The 18,604-nt window shown below is 40.2% G+C and overlaps 1 protein-coding gene across 1 annotated transcript in view; it reads right to left on the minus strand.

The window, feature by feature from the left end:
- Window positions 1-6,903: 6,903 nt before the first annotated feature.
- Window positions 6,904-18,604, minus strand: part of EFHC2 (EF-hand domain containing 2) — a 197,483-nt gene continuing 185,782 nt past the window's right edge. Inside the window, exon 15 of the mRNA XM_074391685.1 lies at window positions 6,904-8,227. Within this exon, the coding sequence (XP_074247786.1) occupies window positions 8,126-8,227 (102 nt within the window). The 3' untranslated portion in view covers window positions 6,904-8,125. The remainder of the gene's footprint in view (window positions 8,228-18,604) is intronic.

Consider the following 18,604-nt stretch of genomic DNA (forward strand, 5'->3'; position numbering starts at 1 on the left):
TCAATATTATTAAGATATCAGTTCTCTTCAAATTGGTCTATAGATGCAGTACAATTCCAATAAAAATCCTAGAATGATTTTAGAATTGACAAGCTGATATGTGGAAATTCATAGGATATTATAAAATATCTAGAATAGCCAAAACTACTATGAGAAGAACAAAGTTGGAGAATTAATGCTACTGATTTCAAGACTCATTATAAAGCTATAGTAAACAATACAGTGTGATATTAATGTAAAGATCAACACATAAATCAGTAGAACAGAATAGAAAATCCAGAAATAGATCCATGCATAATTGACAACTGATTTTCTGCAACGGTACAAAGGCAATTCACTAGAGACATGTTAATCTTTTCAACAAATGGTGCTATAACAATTGAATATCCATATTTAAAGAAAAAAACTTGGAGCCCTACCTTGTATTATATACAAAAATGAACTTGAAATGGATATAGACCCAAATAAAAAATCTAAATCTATAAAACTTCTAGAAGGAAACACAGAAAAAAAAATTTGTGACTTTGGTTTATGCAAAGATTTATTAGGCATAATACCAACAACATAATCCATGAAAGAATAAATTAATAAAACAGACTTCACCAGAATTAAAATTTTGCCTTCGAAAAACCCTGTTAAGAAAATGTAAAGACAAATTATAATCTGAGATAAAGATTTAGAAATCACACATCAGATAAAAAAAACGGTGTCCAAAACATATAAGGAATTCTCAAAACTCAATGAGAAGAATATAACAATAACAATGAGTTACAGTGTTTCCCTGATATCTGTGGAGGACTGGCTCAAGGACCTCCCACAGATACCCACATTTGTGAATGCTCAAGTCCCCGATATACAAAGTGGCATAGGTGTTTGCATATAACCTATACACTTCCTCCCATATACCTTAAATCATCTCTAGATTACTCATAATACCTAATACAATGTAAGCACCATGTAAATAGTTGTTATACTGTATTGTTTAGGAAATTACAAGACAAAAACGTCTGTGCATGTCAGCACAAATGCAATTTTTAAAAAGTGTTTTCTACCTGCAGTTGGTTGAATCCTCATATGTGGAACCCATGGATATGAACAGTTGACTGTATCACACTACACGGCTGCTAGAGTGGCTAAAATTTGAAAGATTAACATAACAAGTGTAGGGGTACAAATGTGTGCTACCTTTCCTCACCATAAGAGTCATGGCCAACACTCCTGTAACAACACACAGGTTAACAAGAGGAAACGTGACAAATTTATTTAATCAAGGTTCTATGTGACATGGGAGCCTTCAGACCCAAAGATCCAGGACAAACTATGTTTTTGTGCTTAGGTTCAGTGAAGAATGGACAGCTATGTGGAAATGTGATTGGACAAAAGGGTACAATCTAATAGTAATAGACTGAGGGGGGAAGCTCAGTAAGGCCAGTCCAGTCATATATTTCTTGGCCTCTCTGTGTAGCATTTCTTTCCTCTGGGTATAAGACAGGACACCTGTCACATGAGGGTCTCCAAGGGAGAAGGGGGAAGGTCAGAGAATGACCTTTCTAGGCTCTATGACCAGTGTTGGGAAAGAGGAATTCTGGTTTCTATGACACTTTTCTAGGAGAAAATAGGGGTTAGAGGAGGATAGGAGAGGGTCAGAGCGACCTTACCTCTGAGGACTTCAAATCTCCTTTAAAGTACTCAGCACACCAACGTACCAAACTTTGGGGTATTGTGGTTTTTTTACTGGAAAAGGGTCCCAATACAGATCCCAAGAGAGGGTTCTTGGACCTCATGCAAGACAGAATTTGGGATGAGTCCATAAAGTGAAAGCAAGTTTATTAAGAAGGTAAAGAATAAAAGAATGGCTATTCCATTGGCAGAGAGGTGGCATGGGCTGCTCGACTGAGTATACTTTTGGTTATTTCTTGATTATATGCTAAACAAGGGGTGGATTACTCATGGGTTTTCAGGGAAAGGAGTGGAGATTTCCCAGAACTGGGGAGCCTCCTCCCCTTTTTAGGCCATATACGGTAACTTTTGGATGTTGCCATGTTTATTGGTCCATTTTCATGCTACTATGAAGAAATATCTGAGACTGGTTAATATATAAAGGAAAGAGGTTTAATTGAATCACAGTTCTGCATTGCTGGGAAGGTCCTAGGAAACCTACAATCATGGTGCAAGGCAAAGGAGAAGCAGGCACCTTCTTCACAGGGCAGCAGGATGGAGTGAGTGCAAGCAGGGGAAATGCCAGATGCTTATAAAACCATCAGATCTCTTGAGAACTCACTCGCTATCATAAGAACAGCATGGGGGAAACCATCCCCCATAATCTAGTTATCTCTACCTGGTTCTGCCCTTGACATATGGGGATTATAGGGATTACAATTCAAGGTGAGATTTGGGTGGGGACATAGAACCAAACCATATCACCATGACATTTGTAAACTGTCCTGCACTGGTGGGAGTGTCTTCTAGCATGCTAATGCATTATAATTGGCATATAACGAGCAGTGATGATGACCAGAGGTCACTTTCATCACCATCTTGGTTTTGGTGGATTTTGGCCAGCTTCTTTACCACATCCTATTTTATCAGCAAGGTCTCTGTGACCTGTCTCTTCTGCTAACCTGCTATCACATCCTGTGACTAAGAATGCCTAACCTCCTGGGAATGCAGCCCAGTAGGTCTCGGGCCTTATTTTGCCCAGCCCCTATTCAAGATGGAGTCACTCTGGTTCAAATGCCCCTGACACTCCTACGTCAGGCTTTCAGTTATTTACAGTTCATTAGGTTAGGGGTCAAAGTTGGAAGGCAGCCTCAGGCCAAATTTAATTTAATTTAACAATTTATTATCCTGATTGAGGTGATGTATTGTGGGTATATACATATTTCAACTCATCAAATTGTATACTTAAATATGTGCAGTTCATTGTATGTCAATAAAGCTGCTTTTAAAAAAAGTTATTACTGTTAGTAATAGGCCAGGCACAGTTCTCAAACGACATGCCTCCCCTGAGTAATCTTATCCAAACTCACAATTACCATCCATACTCCGATGTTTCTCAAATATCCGCCTCCAGCCCAGGCCATTCTGCTAAGATTCAGACCTTTTAATCCAGCTGCCTTCACATGGCCACTTATCAGTTCCACAGGCACCTTAATTCAGCATACCCAAGGCAGAATTTTTGATATTCCCCCTTCACTTGATTTTTCTCTCACACATCCCAGCACAATGAATGGCAACACCATCTGCCCAGCTGTGAAAATGACCCAGTCACAATTTTGATTTCTTCTCCCTCATCTCCCACACCCCAAATGCATCGTGAATCCCTCCACTTCACACCAACATTACATTAATCCAAACTACCCATCACTTCTCTGGCAACAGTCTACTAATCAGTCTTCTTGCCGCCAAACTCACTCTTAGAGTTCACATACACAAAGCAGCCAGAGATTTTTAAATACAGACATGATCTTTCCATTCCCCAGATGAAAATATTTCAGAAACTTCTCATTCCCTTGGGATGAAGTGCAAACTCTTCAACATGAGTCACACACACAAGGTGGTCCCTATTTTTGTCCTGACTCCCCTCTAAAATGGTCATCTCTTGCCACTTCCCTTCTCACCCTCTTAGCTCCAGTCATAGTTAAAACGCGGGGTGGGGTGGGGGGCATTTGCAGCATTCTGAAATGGCCGTTCAGCTCCTGTTCTTTATTCAACGGGTGGCCTCACAGCAATAATGAACAGTGGTAGCACAGGAGAAAAAAGCAGGCAAAAGCAATTTTATCAAGTTCCTATTTCAGTCAGAGGTTCTTGTTGTATAGGCAAAGTAGGAAAAAAGAAACACAAAGATGACTTTGGTGGAACTATTTCTAAAGGAAAATGCATTTTTATGTTTTCACCAAGCTATCAGCTCCTCTGGATTTTAATATTATAGTGGGGTCATAACAAGCATTTCCTCTATTGTTGGCTTTACACAGATGCAAAGTGGTGCTCAGGAAGCTGGGAAACTGATGAATAGTTGGTTTGATGTATTTGAATCATTCAGCACTTTGAGTTAAATGTGCATATTCTGTTCAAAACAGACAATGGGGAGGGGCAGTTCCCTCTTTCCCTCTCTAACTTGCATAACATCAGGCCTCACTGCTTTAACTAATGAGTATTTAGAAGTAAAGGCTCCTACTGATTCCAGCGAGTCATTAATTCTCTGCTTGCAGAGCTGCTGTGGAGTTTTTCATCGGCCACATTTTTTTTCGCTTTTACCCAGTTGCTTCTGAGCAGCAGTGCTGACCCCTAGGCTCGTGTGTGTACCACACACAAGACACATAATGGGCTTGAAAGTTCCCTTGCAAGGAATTTTACTGGGGACCAGGAACAAATTACAAAGAAGATGCATATTCCAACCACTCTGTTGACAAAGCTATGTCAGAACTCTTCGTTTTAGGGAACTTAATTAACCTTGAATGAAAATGTATATTTCAACCAATATATATAACCTGGTAGAATAAGGAGAGGAGGTGAGTTACAAAATTCTCTTAAACTAATTGCACAGTCAGCCCTACCCTTTGTAATAATGTTTGCTCCATTATCGCTCCAGGTTTATTGTTTTCTAAATAGCCTCATTGATCTTGCCTCAGTGGGCTTTCCATTTTTCCACATTACATTCTCTTGGGAATTGAAAAGCACTGTGTCTCTGAAGATGCTCAGTCAACTTGAAGAAACTCATTTTCGAAAAGGTCTTAACCTGCCTTCAACTTGAAGCAATTCAAACTTTGCCCAAACCAACATCAGGGCAGAGACGCATCACCCGTGTATATGTTTCCACCATCACTGAGAAAATGTTTGTCTGAAAAGTCATTTACAGACCATTTTTTAAGGGTATTTAAAATTCAGGGATCTATACTCATAACTAAAATGAATGTACATGTAATTGGGAGCATGGCACTTCATTATAATGGATTCTGCATTATTCAATATCATAACTATTTTGTGGAAGGCCCTATTATTTTATTATGACTCCAACTAGTAAGCTTACAGCAAAATCATAATGTGTGGTGGAAGGAAAGGAGAAAGAAGAAATAAGTGGAAAAGGCTAGGAAGCGACCCCAACTCAAGATAAATCCAAGTTGGACAGGCAAGAGTTTTGTATTTTGTATTGATTTGAGATTCCATTTTACTCATCAATAATTCCCTAATTGAAAGAAGGGAGGGCAATTTAAACATTCTAAACTCATGACTGGGGGGGTCCATAAAGCTTAGAAGCTCTATAACCCCAAATAACCGAACTTCAAATACTCAAGTGTTTAAAAAAATAGCAAGAATAGTGTATTCGTCAGTAATTGAATCAAAAGCAATACAGGAAATAAAGTAGGCAAAATGCTTATTATAATGCTTGAAAGTTACGAAGCTCCGTATCTCCCCTCTGGTGTCTAAACTTTTAACCATTTTAGTAAGCGTAAGCTGAAGTCAACCAACAGACTTACCCACATTACTTTTCCAGCGGTTAGGTAAAAAAGGTAACAAAAGGCAAATAAGCACTGCAAATTAATCCTCTGCTGGCGACGCCATATCTCACAACAGTGCCTCTGCAAACCACTTAATGTGAACTTCAACAGCTTTTAATCAGTTTTGTATGAAAAGACATGATTTGATTTGGGGTTTCAAACGGCTTTATCAATCATTCCCACAGTTCCAAGAATACTAAAAAACAGTTAGTTCTTAGGACAAAAGGTTCGCCTGTATTAACCTTCAACTCACCCAGACGTCCAAAGGTGGCACTTGCTTTTTCATCAAAATAAGATCACGTTAGCAGCTGAAAATGTAAGTATATGGAAAGGTTGTGAAACTTCTTTCAAATTATTACCCTGGAACAATGACAATAGTTGGGATTTCTCTTTTGCAGAGGGAAGAGAAGAGGCAGAAATTCCAGCCCTCCACCCCCAAAGATTTTAGTCTCAGGGTTTATTTGTGCTGAAAACCAGAGTTATCTACTGCTTGAAACCTAAGCAGAACGCATCAGCATTTTGGGACCACCTGGGACCAAGGGGGGCTGGGAGACTTCCAGATGGATTGTAAGACAATTCACTGATATTTACATAATGAGAATAAATGTTTTTCCTAAGATAGCATTTCCCTTCAGTGTCTTGAGACCACCAGCAAAAGAGGGAGGTACAGAAATTCTATTACATTAATAGTCTTTGCTTTTATGGCTTTGGCATTTATTAACTAGTGGGAGCTGTTTATTGGGTCATAAACTTTGCTAATGGGGATATTATCTCTAAATTATAAATCTTGTTCAGTATATGGTTTAGTTATAAAAAGAATAATTATTTAAAGTGTCTGTATGGCTGCAATGTATCATGTTTATCGGCATGAATCCTATAATGGCCATTTCATTGCTAATTGTGGGCTTGATCCAGAAACAACCAGGGCAGTAACACACATCTATGCAATAGAATGAGCAGTGTCACCTCACAAGCTCAAGAGCATTGTCACTGGTTTGCTTCCTTTCTTTTTCTCCCCCACTTCTCAAATGAACTATATTATGAGCCTCTACAAGGGCTAAATTATCTACATATTTAAACTCTTGAAGGAAAGACAACTGACTGAAGAGTTGAATAGGTAAGTGACGAATGTGTCAGCTTGAAAAGTTCCAGGAAAGTGTCATCCTTCTAAAAGCTTGCTCTCTGGGGAATGAAAAATCTTAAAGTGACAAAATGGCTTGGCACTGTCAGTTGCCTTAAAAAAAACCTGGGACAAAAATCAAGTAGTCAAATTTAGGTTTTATGGTAGATAGTTTTAGTATATAAATTGCGGATACTAGTTTAGTGTTAAGTCCTGAAAGGGTGGGGGTGGGGAGAAGCGTCTATTCTAACAATAGCACATGTGGAATTATCGTAGGTTTCTATATAGAAATAGTTTATTGATTAACTTCAATTTTTAAAAAATGAAAGGACCACTGTTGCCAAGAGCAAATTGGTACATTTGAGTGCCAAGAAGCCAGCAAGACACTGCTGCAAATGTGGACTGAAAGAATAATGAGTCCGAAGGGTCCCTTGAGATGTCATCAGCTCCTTTTCTTCTCAAAGTAGTCCCTGAAAGATAAATGGTGCAGGTCCTTCTTGAGAGGGCTCCATTGTCTCCGAGAAAACCAGGGAAATGAATTGATGATACATAGCACCCAACACTGATCAACTGATAGACTGGGAAAGACTTCTACACTGAATTCCCAGAAGTACATTGCTATGGATTTTAATCAAATGTACAGTATATGACAAGAGTTCCATTGAAGAAAAATAAAAATAGAACTAGAAAAATACAGTGGGGGAAATGTTGTAGTTTCTGAATATTTAAACCTCTAGGGTGGGATGGGTGGGATGTGTGTATAAAACAAACCAAAAAAAAAAAAAATCTCAAAATCTTCAGCATTCACATTCCTAAATATTTTAGACATAATAAATTTTGGTCATACTATAATTATATACACATGCATATATTCCTAAGCTAACAAGATGACTTTAGATAGAAAAAAGGGTATTAAAAATATAAATACTGCATATGTTCCCATTTCTTTCCCAAGTATGTGTGCGTGTCGAGGGGAGGTTCTTTTTCTTTCCATAGCTTTACTAAGTTCAAAAGATAAACATATTTACTCTAGAAAGGTTTAAGCATTATTTTGATGAGGTGAGTTGCTAGAAAACTTAATTATATAAATAATAAACGTCAAAAAGATTTCAAAAATGTTTAATAGAATCACAACTTATTGCTGTGATATAATCTGATTTTATATTGTCATGTATAACCATCAAAATTCATTTTCTGTTCATATAGTAATGAATCAAATTATGTTTGATGAAAAATTATCAGAAGATTTTTGGTATTAATAAATCATACATATAATAAAAATACTCAACATGCTTCAAAATGGCATTTTAAATAGTACTAGTACGTCAGCAATACAATATGATGTTCTGAAAAGCTAACATGACAAAATAAGATTAACTGTGGTTTATGGATTTCCATTCAATATAAACCTTGTTTCTTTTTTGTTTTTAATGAAATTGTATCTACTAAAGTAAATGTGGCAAAATTAGAGAAGTAAATCAAAAAGAATTGACCAAAACTGGCATGGTTATTCCTCCTCTAAGCCAACCGTATCCTTCAAAAAGGTAAAGTAGTCAATGTTTTTCGCAGGAATAGGTGATGGCATCCCAAGCCAAACATCTTCACATCTCTAGGAAAAAAAAAAAACAAAAACAAAAATGGATACGATTAGAGCCACATTTCAAAGTACAGTTTTGCAAATTCAACACCAGTTTATATTCAAAGTGAAAATTTGTACCATCTACTTTAGGTTCATAAGGACTTTGTGGTAGACTGGATACTTGTTCTTGATTTTTCATTGCCTGCTTGTGTAAGAATTATGCACCCACACTCTTTGTCATATGACTCTATAGAACCTCCCGTGGAGTAAGAAGAGTGTATTTTCCTGTTCCTTTGATACAGGGTGGGCCACATGACTAGCTTTGACCTATGTACTGTTAGCAGACGTATCATGAACAGAGGCTCCAGCGTGCTGGCATCATTCGGCTTGGCCTTCCATGCCTCTGCCATCACCATAAGAAGAACGTGGCCCAGGATGCTGCTGTTCTTAGAATCACCAAGGTAGATCAGACCAGGCTGGACTTGCAGACTAAGAGCCAAGCTCAGCTGAATCCACCCATGCTTGACTGACCTACATGCCCACAGACAAGAAAAAGAAATGTGTCTTGTGAACCACTGAAATATAAGGAGTTGTTATTCGGTATTATTACAGTGATAGCTCCTCCCATACTTTCTTTTTTTTGAGACAGCATCTCACTCCATCACCAGGCACCAAGCTGGACTGCAGTGGCACGACCTCAGCTCACTGCAACCTCCACCTCCTGGGTTCAAGTGATTCTCGTGCCTCAGCCTCCCAAGTAGCTGGGATTACAGGCACATGGCACCACATCTGGCTAATTTTTGTATTCTTAGGAGAGATGGGTTTTGCCATACTGGCCAGACTGGTCTGGTCTTGAACTCCTGGCTTCTAGTTATCCGTCCACCTCAGTCTCCCAAAGTGCTGGGATTACAGGCATGAACTAACACCTAAAGAACCCAATTTTTAAAATACAAACTGTTAACTATATGTTGCTTGGTTACTGTTTCTTCAGGAAACAATGAAAAGAATGCTGGATCACTCACAGTATGATTCTGCAGATAAGCCACTTTATGTGTGTATACACATACACACACAGATGCACATTTTCTATAATATGTAATACATAAATATGTGTGTATATACACACACAAACTCTTTGCGTATGCTGCAATAGTTAATGAATATCAACAGGAGGCAAAGTCCATACATACAGTTGCTTATATTTCTACTGTCAAGATTGAAATATGACTGTCAAGGTTAATTGTTGTATATATGTATATTAATATTAGTATCCAGAATCACAAGGTGTCAGACACATAGGTAAAGGCTCAATAATTTGATGTGATAGAATTTTGGAAGCCAGCTCATTAAGTGGTGTTTCAGTTGGACCTTATGGGATGCAAAGCAGTTCAGCAGAGGGTTAAGGGTCGTGAAGGATGTTCCAGGCATAGGGAAAAGCATAAGCAAAGGCCTAGAGATCTAAAATCTATTTTAAAGAAAGGGTGAGTAGAGCAATGTGGTTTGTGGTACCTGGTACAAAGTGGTAAGAGAGATGGTTAGAAGGAGAAGCTGGGGCCAAACTTCCGACCTTCTGTGCTAGTTTATACTTGAGGCCGTGGGTAGGGGAAGTCACTGGTAGGTCTTGGCCAGGGAAACGACAGCAATCTGATTAGAAACCGATGAGCTAACTTGCTGGATGTACAGAGAATGAAATGAAGTAAGAAAATCAATCTGGAGGTGAGTGCAATAATACCACGAAAAGAGGCTGTGCCATAACCAGGGCAGCTGAAGCAGGCATGGCGAACAGGAGCTACCTCTGAGAGAAGCTGCTGCAGGAGAACGTGAAACAGCTAGAAGGGGATCAATTTGAAATGGTGACAAAAGAAAGGTGTAGTGCTATAGGTTGAATTGTGTCCCCCCCAAAAGAGGTATGTGAAGTCCTAACCCCTTGTACCTCAGCATGTGACCTTGTTTGGAAATAGGGTTTTTGCAGATGTAATTAGGTAAATTAAGATGAGGAAGATGAGGTCATACTGGAGTAGGGTGAGCCTCTAATCCAATATGACTGGCCTCCCTATAAAAAGACAGCCAGGTGAAGACAGAGACACACTGGGGGAACACCAGGTGACCAAAGAGGCAGAGATTAGAGTTTTGCAGCTGAAAACCAAGGAACACCAAAGACTGCCAGCAAACCATCAGAGTCTAGGAAGCGGCAGGGAAGGATTCCCACACAGGTTTGAGAGACCACGTGGCCCTGCTGACACCTAGATTTTGGACTGCTACCCTCCAGAACTGTGGAAGAATAAATTTCTATTGTTTTAAGCAACTCAGTTTGTGGGCATTGCTAGGAAACTAATATAGGTAAGGATGGTTCTAAGAATTCTAAATTTAGTAATAGTTGACAGTGTCTGTTATTAGTTTTCTAGGGCTGCCGTAACGAAGTACCACAAAGTAAGTGGCTTAAAGCAACAGAAACTTATTCTTTCACAGTTCAAGAGGCCAGGAGTCCAAAATCAAGGTGTTGGCAGTCTTGGATCTTTCTGGAGGCTCCAAGTGGGAATTTATTGCATGCCTCTTTCTTAGCTTCTGGTGATTGCTGGCACTTGTTCATTGGCTTGTAGGCACACCACTCCAGCTTCTGTCTCTAACTTCACATGGTGTTCTCTGTGTGTATCTCAATGTCTTCACGGGGCTTTCTTATAAAGTCACCAATCACAGCATTTAGGGTCCACTCTGATCCAGTATAACTTCATTTTAATTAATTACATCTGCAAAGACTATTTAGAAATAAGGTCACATTCTGAGGTTTGGGGTAGACATGACTTTTGGAGGGGACAATATACAACCTAGTGTAATATCATAAGGAAAGCACGAAGAGTTCACAAATATTTTTAGTAGGAAAACAAGGCTCAGAGGGAAATTCTAACTTCGGTTGTGTGCATTTTTTCTTTCAGTTGTCCATGGGACATCAAGGTAAAGATTCTGTTAAACATCTGTTTTTTGTGATTTTTTTTTTGTTTTGTTTTGTTTTTTGTTTTCTGAGACAAAGTTTCACTCTTGTTTCCCAGGCTGGAGTCCAGTAGCATGATCTTGGCTCACTGAAACCTCCGCCTCCCAGGTTCAAGTGATTCTCTTGCCTCAGCCTCCCGAGTAGTTGGGATTATAGACATGTACCACCACACCTGGCTAATTTTCTATTTTTAGTAGAGATAGGGTTTCACCATGTTGGCCAGGCTGGTCTTAAACTCCTGACCTCAGATGATCCACCCACCTTTGCCTCCCAAAGTGCTAGGATTACAGGCATGAGCCATGGTGCCCGGCCTCTGGTAAACATCTGTAAATATGGTTCTATAGAGCACAGAGTCAGAGTCCAGAACTGTGCAAAGATACAGAAGTCACTGGAATATGAGTGAAACGTAAAACTATGACAATTGATAACACTGCCATAGAATCAGAAGAGAACTAAGCACCAGCATCTCTAATTCAGCTGTAAAACCTTAATTTAAGAGATGATTTATGATGATGATGATAAACTAGTTGCAGATTTTTGCAGGGTTATAGATAGGAATCCTGTAATTACCTAGTAGTAATAAGAATAACAATACATTTATTGGATATTTACTACATGGCTGGTACTCTTTTAAGTGTTTTACATGTATCAGGTTATTTAATCATCACAGAAAACCCTGAAGAAGTAAGTATTATGATCATAATCTATTTGCAGAAAAGGAAACTGAGACAGAAGGATTAAATAGATTATCTCAAGTCAAACCTCCAGTCAGTGGAGAAGCCTGGACTCTAATAATCTGGGCAGTGGAGCAGCAGAGCTGTGCTCATCTGTGGGGCTACCCTCCAAAGCCGAGAAGGGGAGTAGATCTATTCAGAAGCAGCTAGTTTTCATCCTACGTAGCTACATTTGATCCTCACATTTCCAACAAGAAAAGTCTAGAAAACACTGCAGTTCTTGAAGTGACACTATTCTTCTCTCTCAAGGATGCTGCCTCTCAGAAGTTAAGCCCAAACCACCAAAGGGCAAAATGAAGAGGGAAATGACCATTTAGATGGCTGATGCCTGAACCAACTCCTAAGGGGTGTTTTGTACAACTCATACCACATGGAACTTGGTAAATTGTCCTTCCTTATACCAAAAAGTAGTAAACTGTTACACACACACACACACACACACACACACACACATTAATTTTAATCAGTGAAGGCTAAGATCAATAGTCATTCAACTCCACTATTTAACATGTCCCCCAAAATTGTATTACAAAACTTACAGCAATATTTGCTCTTAAGTGATGTTTGTAAATTTAATCTCATTATAGAGGAATAGTACAAATCTATGACTTCAAAGTCACCATTCTCTAATAGATTTTTTAAATAAAAGTTTTCAATACAGAAATAATAAATTACGTAACTCACTCATATAAAATGATGAAATTATTTGGGGAATGGATCTTATGAAACAGGTCACTAATAGAAGATCCTGCCTCCTAGCTTATTAGGTAGCAAAAGCGGTTTTGTTTTTGTATATTTTGAGCAAGGAATTGTGATTTAAATGCTGACAATAAAGAAAATAATAGAACTTACCGTGCAATCATGACAACTCAAGAATTTGGAGATTAGATCAGATTTGTTAGCAACTTGGGCACAATGAAACTCAAGTAAATACCCACGAGATTTGGAATTAAGAATAATTTAAGATGGAAAGATAATGGTAATCCATTCCTTTAAATCCTGACCACTTTAAACCCCATGGCTCTCACAAAGCTCTCCTGACTACTCCAGCCCCATTGTGCTCTTTCTTTTGAATCAATACCACTTCCCTTGATTATTTTTCCTTTTGTCACTCTTCCTTAGGTTCCAGGTGGGAGTGACTTTCTGTCCAAATATTTCATAAATGCCACAGGCACATTAGCAGTGCTGTGGGTCCATCTATTGCCAACCACCAATTTTAGGGAGATTTTCACAGCTATTGGCTTAAAATGGACTAATGGAATCAAAATTGGGACCAAAGGAAGGTTAGGAAACAGGGGAAGTTTCCAAGGCTCAGGGGATAGGATGATGCATCAATAAAGTAGAGGGAAAGGTACCTTCTTCATAATTTTGTCTATAATTGGATCTACTTAAGGAATCTCATGGCCAGCCCTTTGGTAAAATGAAGACATTTTAGGCAACATAAGAAATCCACATATTACCACTGCCTAATTGTACTTTCTAATAAATCTGAAAGTGTTCCAAATATTATAGAATCTTTATGAAAATCTAGGAAGTGAGTTAAAATACTGTCTTCATTGAGTTTTTTAGTTAGTTAGTTTGTTTGTTTTGAGATGGCATCTCGCTCTGTTGCCTAGGCTGGAGTGTAGTGGCACCATCCCAGCTCACTGCAACCTCCACCTCCCAGGTTCAAGCAATTCTCTGCCTCAGCCTCCTGAGTAGCTGGGATTACAGATGCCCACCACCACACCTGGCTAATTTTTGTATTTTTTTTTTTTTTTTAGTAGAGATGAGGTTTCACCATTTTGGCCAGGCTGGTCTTGAACTCCTGACATTGTGAATCACCTGTCTCAGTCTCCCAAAACGCTGGGATTACAGGCATGATCCACACCGTGCCCAGCCTCATTGACTTTTTACTAATCCTAATATACAGTGCAAAGAAAACTCATATCATATGGCTTTCCCAGCAGTGCATATCAGTTTTAAGTGGAAATAACTGCATGGTACTTTTTACAACAGGAGGAGTCATCCACAGAAGTTGATCCCACCCATTCCAGATGAGGACAAGCCTGCTTGTATCTCTGTAAAACAGATTCCCGGACAGTGCAGGTTTGGAATTTGGAATCTTAACTGTCTATGTGTAGTGGGCTCTGCCACCACCCCTTTTAATCCCCTCACCCTTTCCACTCTGGAGCATACCAGCCTGACTTCCAACTGCCAGCACTTGCGTTCCTTTGCCCTTGGGCTTCTCTTTAGCCTCTGAGGATTGCTTTGGCTGTCCCTGTGGCAAGCCACAAGTGCCAGGGAATTATTTTCTTTCCTCCACTTCGAGAGCAGCCCTCAAACAATGACTGAAGGGAGTTGATGGGCGAATACCACAGCTCCCTCACACTTTGGATGGGATGACTGTAAAGTGTCAGTGTTTCCCGGTTGGCATTAAGCTCTAATCATTACGTCAGGTGTGGGGGCTCACACCTGCAATTCTACCATTTGGGGTGGCTGAGGCAGAGGATCACTTAAAGACAGGACTTCTGAACCAGACTGGTCAACATAGTAAGATCCCGTCTCTACAAAAGAAAAAAAATAGCAGGGTGTGGTGGCATGGGCCTGTAGTCCCAGCTGCTTGGGAGGCTGAGGTAGGAGGATTGCTTGAGCCAAGGAGTTAAAGGCTGCAGTGAGCCATGATCATGCCACTATACTCCAGCCTGGGTGACAGAGTGAGACTCTAACTCAAAACAAAACCCTCAATCATCTACATCATCTACATTTGTAACTGGTTTGCTAATATGCCTTTAGTAACTCCTTCCCTTTCCTTTCTCACTCTCCCACTCCCTTTCTAGTGTTTTCACTCCTTCCCATAAAATGATTTACACTTAGATCTTTGTCTCCAAGTCTGCTTCTAGAGGAAGTCAGATGTAGATTCTATGGAATTTTGCATTGATCAAAATTAAGAATATGTCTAAGAAAGTCACAGCACAGCTTGAAACAAAGCACCTTCCTGACAAACTGGATGGATCCAGAGCCTCCAAGTGACTTTCAGATAACTCAAAAGACAGCACCCACATCTCAGACCAAAATTTGATGTAATCTGGAGCATAAACAATACATGCCACATAGTGTTTTCTGGAAGAAGGAAGAACCATGAAATGCAGAGTGAAATTCAAAGATACAAAAATCATGATTCTAAAATGTCTGGGAATCATTGTCTCCAAGAAGGCCCTATGATATCTTCCAAGCTGGCTGTCACTCGAGGCACTTAAGATGTCAAACAAGTTGGCAATAAATTACTCGTTCATCAGTGGTGAAAAAACGTAGCTGCCGATCTGTAAAATCGCATACCCTTGAAATGGGAAGCAAAGATGGCACTGGATGAAAACCCAGTAAACAGCAGCTGCCCAGTGAGAATAGCAAAGCTGTGTGTGAGCTAATGGGCCCTAGATTTATTTGCTTTGACATTTTTAAAAGGAAATTTAATTGGATTATGTCTCCTTCTAGTTTAAAATTTTCTACTGTAATACTGGCCACCAGATGCATGAGGGGAAAAGATCGGGAGCCAATTAAATTCCATGCTTCACTGAAACAAGGTTATTTTTATTCCTCCCAAATGCAAGGCAGATAGAGTCATGTTAGTGATTTCACCATGTTACTACCCTCCACTCACTAGGAAAAGGATATTTCTATGAGAAATACCTTGATTGATTTAAAAGGCCAGTAGTGTGTACAGTATTAAAATTGTGGTTTTCTTAGAGTTTTTTTCCCTTCGAATAAGGTTAACAAGACTTTAGAAGTAATCTAATTAGTTTGACAAAAATCATAAAAGCAATTACATTTAAGCAAATCAAATTGAAATAAACTTGGAGAAGAGGATTTTGCGAATATTACGTGAGATAATCAAGAGCATTCTGATAACATGAAGAAAAGCTCATATATAAAGCCAGGAGATCAGCTTAGATTTCTATACATTTCTGTCTTTACAGCAATGCCAATATTTCATGATTGCTTCCCCTTTCCCTAGACAAAGCTTCAAGAAAGTTGTCATCTGTGTGTGAGTTGTAGCTAAAAGACAGGTGTAATTTCCAAACAGGAAACCTTTCCTTGGAAGTGCAATGCAGGGCAAGTAAAATTTTCAGGGAGATGTGGACTTTTGAGCTTCAATGATAGGCTTATGTGTACAATTCCAGTGGACATCACCCGATGCTGTAGATGAAAGTGGATTCCAGGAATATCATTTTCTGCTAGGTTATTGCTCTGTGTTACATCATCAGTATGCATTTGCCAGTTATTTTTTAATTCTAAGAGGAATGGTTCACAACCTTTTATTTCAACTGTTATATTCAACCACAAATATTAGAAATAACTTTACTTATTTAAAAAATTGGCACTAGCCCCTGACTATTTAATCCTTAACATTAGGAATATCTCTGAGTCTCAGCTTCCTATGTATAAATTGGGAATAACAGTTATTCTTGCAAGATTGTTGGGAAAACAAAATGTCACAGATTATTCCACGCTCTAAATACCAAAAGGAGATTCTCAACAAGGTGGGTGTCCAAAGATGTATCCCAAGGTGTACCCAACTACCCCCTACTTCCTGCTGCCAAGGTCTTATATCATGCTATTGTGAAAGACAGTGCTTTAGAGCTGACTGCTAATGGGTCTGTAGTTACGATGTTCATAAAATGAAGCCACATCCAATTTTTCTCAGAAATGTCAAAAGATAAGACGCCAGTCACACAGTGTAAGTTATAAAGTTTATATGAGAACCGATTTAGTGTTATTTTTTAAAACGTGACTTCTGAGATTAACCAGACAGGCTCTAAACAGTGGGACCTATTCTGCCAGTTTTACAGCTACCATCTGTGGGTAAACACAATAGAATGGAAATGGGGTCTCCAGGCCATGACAGCACCAGGGCAACATGCTGAGACACAGATAGTCACATAATGGAGTGAGAGTTAAATTACAGCCCCACGGCTCACCATGGGCTACTGAGGGGCTAGGCAGAGGGATAACCAAGGGAGCCCAATGAGAATCCAGGCTACAGGCCACTGGCTACAGGCCATTGGCTACAGGCCATAGCCAACAGTCATGATGGATGACAGCTTACATCCAACCATGTAGGAAAAACCTGTCACCAAAGGGCAGTAGGACTAATCAAAGCTAAACTAGCTATACTATAGTACTCTTTAAATTCTCCTTGTTTGTTGACCCCTATTCTTACTAGCTGAGGCCACCTAACTAGCACATGTAGGGGAGCCACCTGTGAGTCCAGGGGACTGGTCCTCAAATCTAGCAGACCAAGCCCCAGAAGCAGTTACTATAGACCTGGCTTTATATCCTGACTGTGGGGCTTGTTCTGAGCTCAGGGCTTCATTCTGGTAACAGAGTGTGCTGGATCCGTCTCCATTTGCCCCTCAAGATCCATTCTTTGCCCTTTTCACTCTGCTTTCTGCCCTGGGAGATCAGCTCTGTGGACTGCATCACTCCTCAAGCCTCCTTGCTCTCTGGCTTCTGGGTGGGTTCAGCCAATGTGAATCAGCATCAGGAGATCAGAAAACAGGAGAAGCAAGAGGTCAGAGTATAGATTTCACTCCCCTTCACTCTGTTCCCTCCCTGCCAGGCCATGGTTTGGGAGTGGCTATAATGGCTACACTCCTCTACCTGTGGCTATAGTTGCAGCTCCTCTGCTGGGCTCCAATAACACCAATCCTTCCCTGCTTCTCCCGTTCCTGCCAGTCCCTGAGTGCTCCACTCCCCTGCTTGGTTCCCTTAACCCTACCCACCCTGTCAACAGTCCCTTTATCAAATCCATCTCCAGGATCTCTTTGAGTATGCTGCATGTTTTCTGCTGTAACCTCCCGGGTATGGGGACTTAACCAGCTCTGTCCCCTTGACAGGATGAAAGCTTGGCCTGAGCCTGCTGAGTGGCTCCCTCTGATTGCTGAACGGTGCTAACTTCTAGATTCCCCATCACTATGCTCACTGTTTTGGAGGGATGCCTTGCTAGAACTTCCTTCCAATCTTGAGTTTTGTGAACCAGACCCCTACTCAGCCTGTGGTTGGCTGAAGCCTGTGGTCTCCTTCCTGGTTTCTGGCCTCTCCCTTCTCACCTCATGGTGGTTAGTCACACTAGACTGGGAAGGTGTCCCAAAGTTCCACCCATACATTCAACCTACCCATTCACGCTGATGCAGACAGAATTAGAGCTGAATCTAGTACTGAGGCCTACTCAGCTTTCATCAGCCAATAATTTTTTTTCACTTCTCAGTAAGATTCCCAGTCTGGAAAAGAGATCCTGCTGATGACCATATTCAGCACAGGAGTAAAAATATCCAGGTTCCAGGTGATGGCCTGTGCTGGTAACTTCTACAGAGCTGTCCATAACATCTCTGAAACTTTAGTCTGAGCCAGCCTGTCCAGCTCATATACTGGAGGAAGGGTGCAGCTTCCCAACCCTGGGGCCTGTATCTGGGCCACGCTTCCACATAGGAGCTCAGCCTGCCATTCCTTTCTCTCAAAAGACGTCTACTCTCATCACTTCACACTCAGGGCTGGGGTGCTTTCACAACCTGATGGATATTACCCTGAAGCCTTACATGTGACTGGCTATGGAAAACTCCCAAAATGTTGGCAATCCCCAAAGTCATAACTGAGAGGTTTTCTTACCCAGTTGCATCCCCAGGACTTACACATCTGGTCTGATTC

This window comes from Saimiri boliviensis, chromosome X (genome assembly GCF_048565385.1).
Source record: "Saimiri boliviensis isolate mSaiBol1 chromosome X, mSaiBol1.pri, whole genome shotgun sequence".
Taxonomy (NCBI): Eukaryota; Metazoa; Chordata; class Mammalia; order Primates; family Cebidae; genus Saimiri; species Saimiri boliviensis.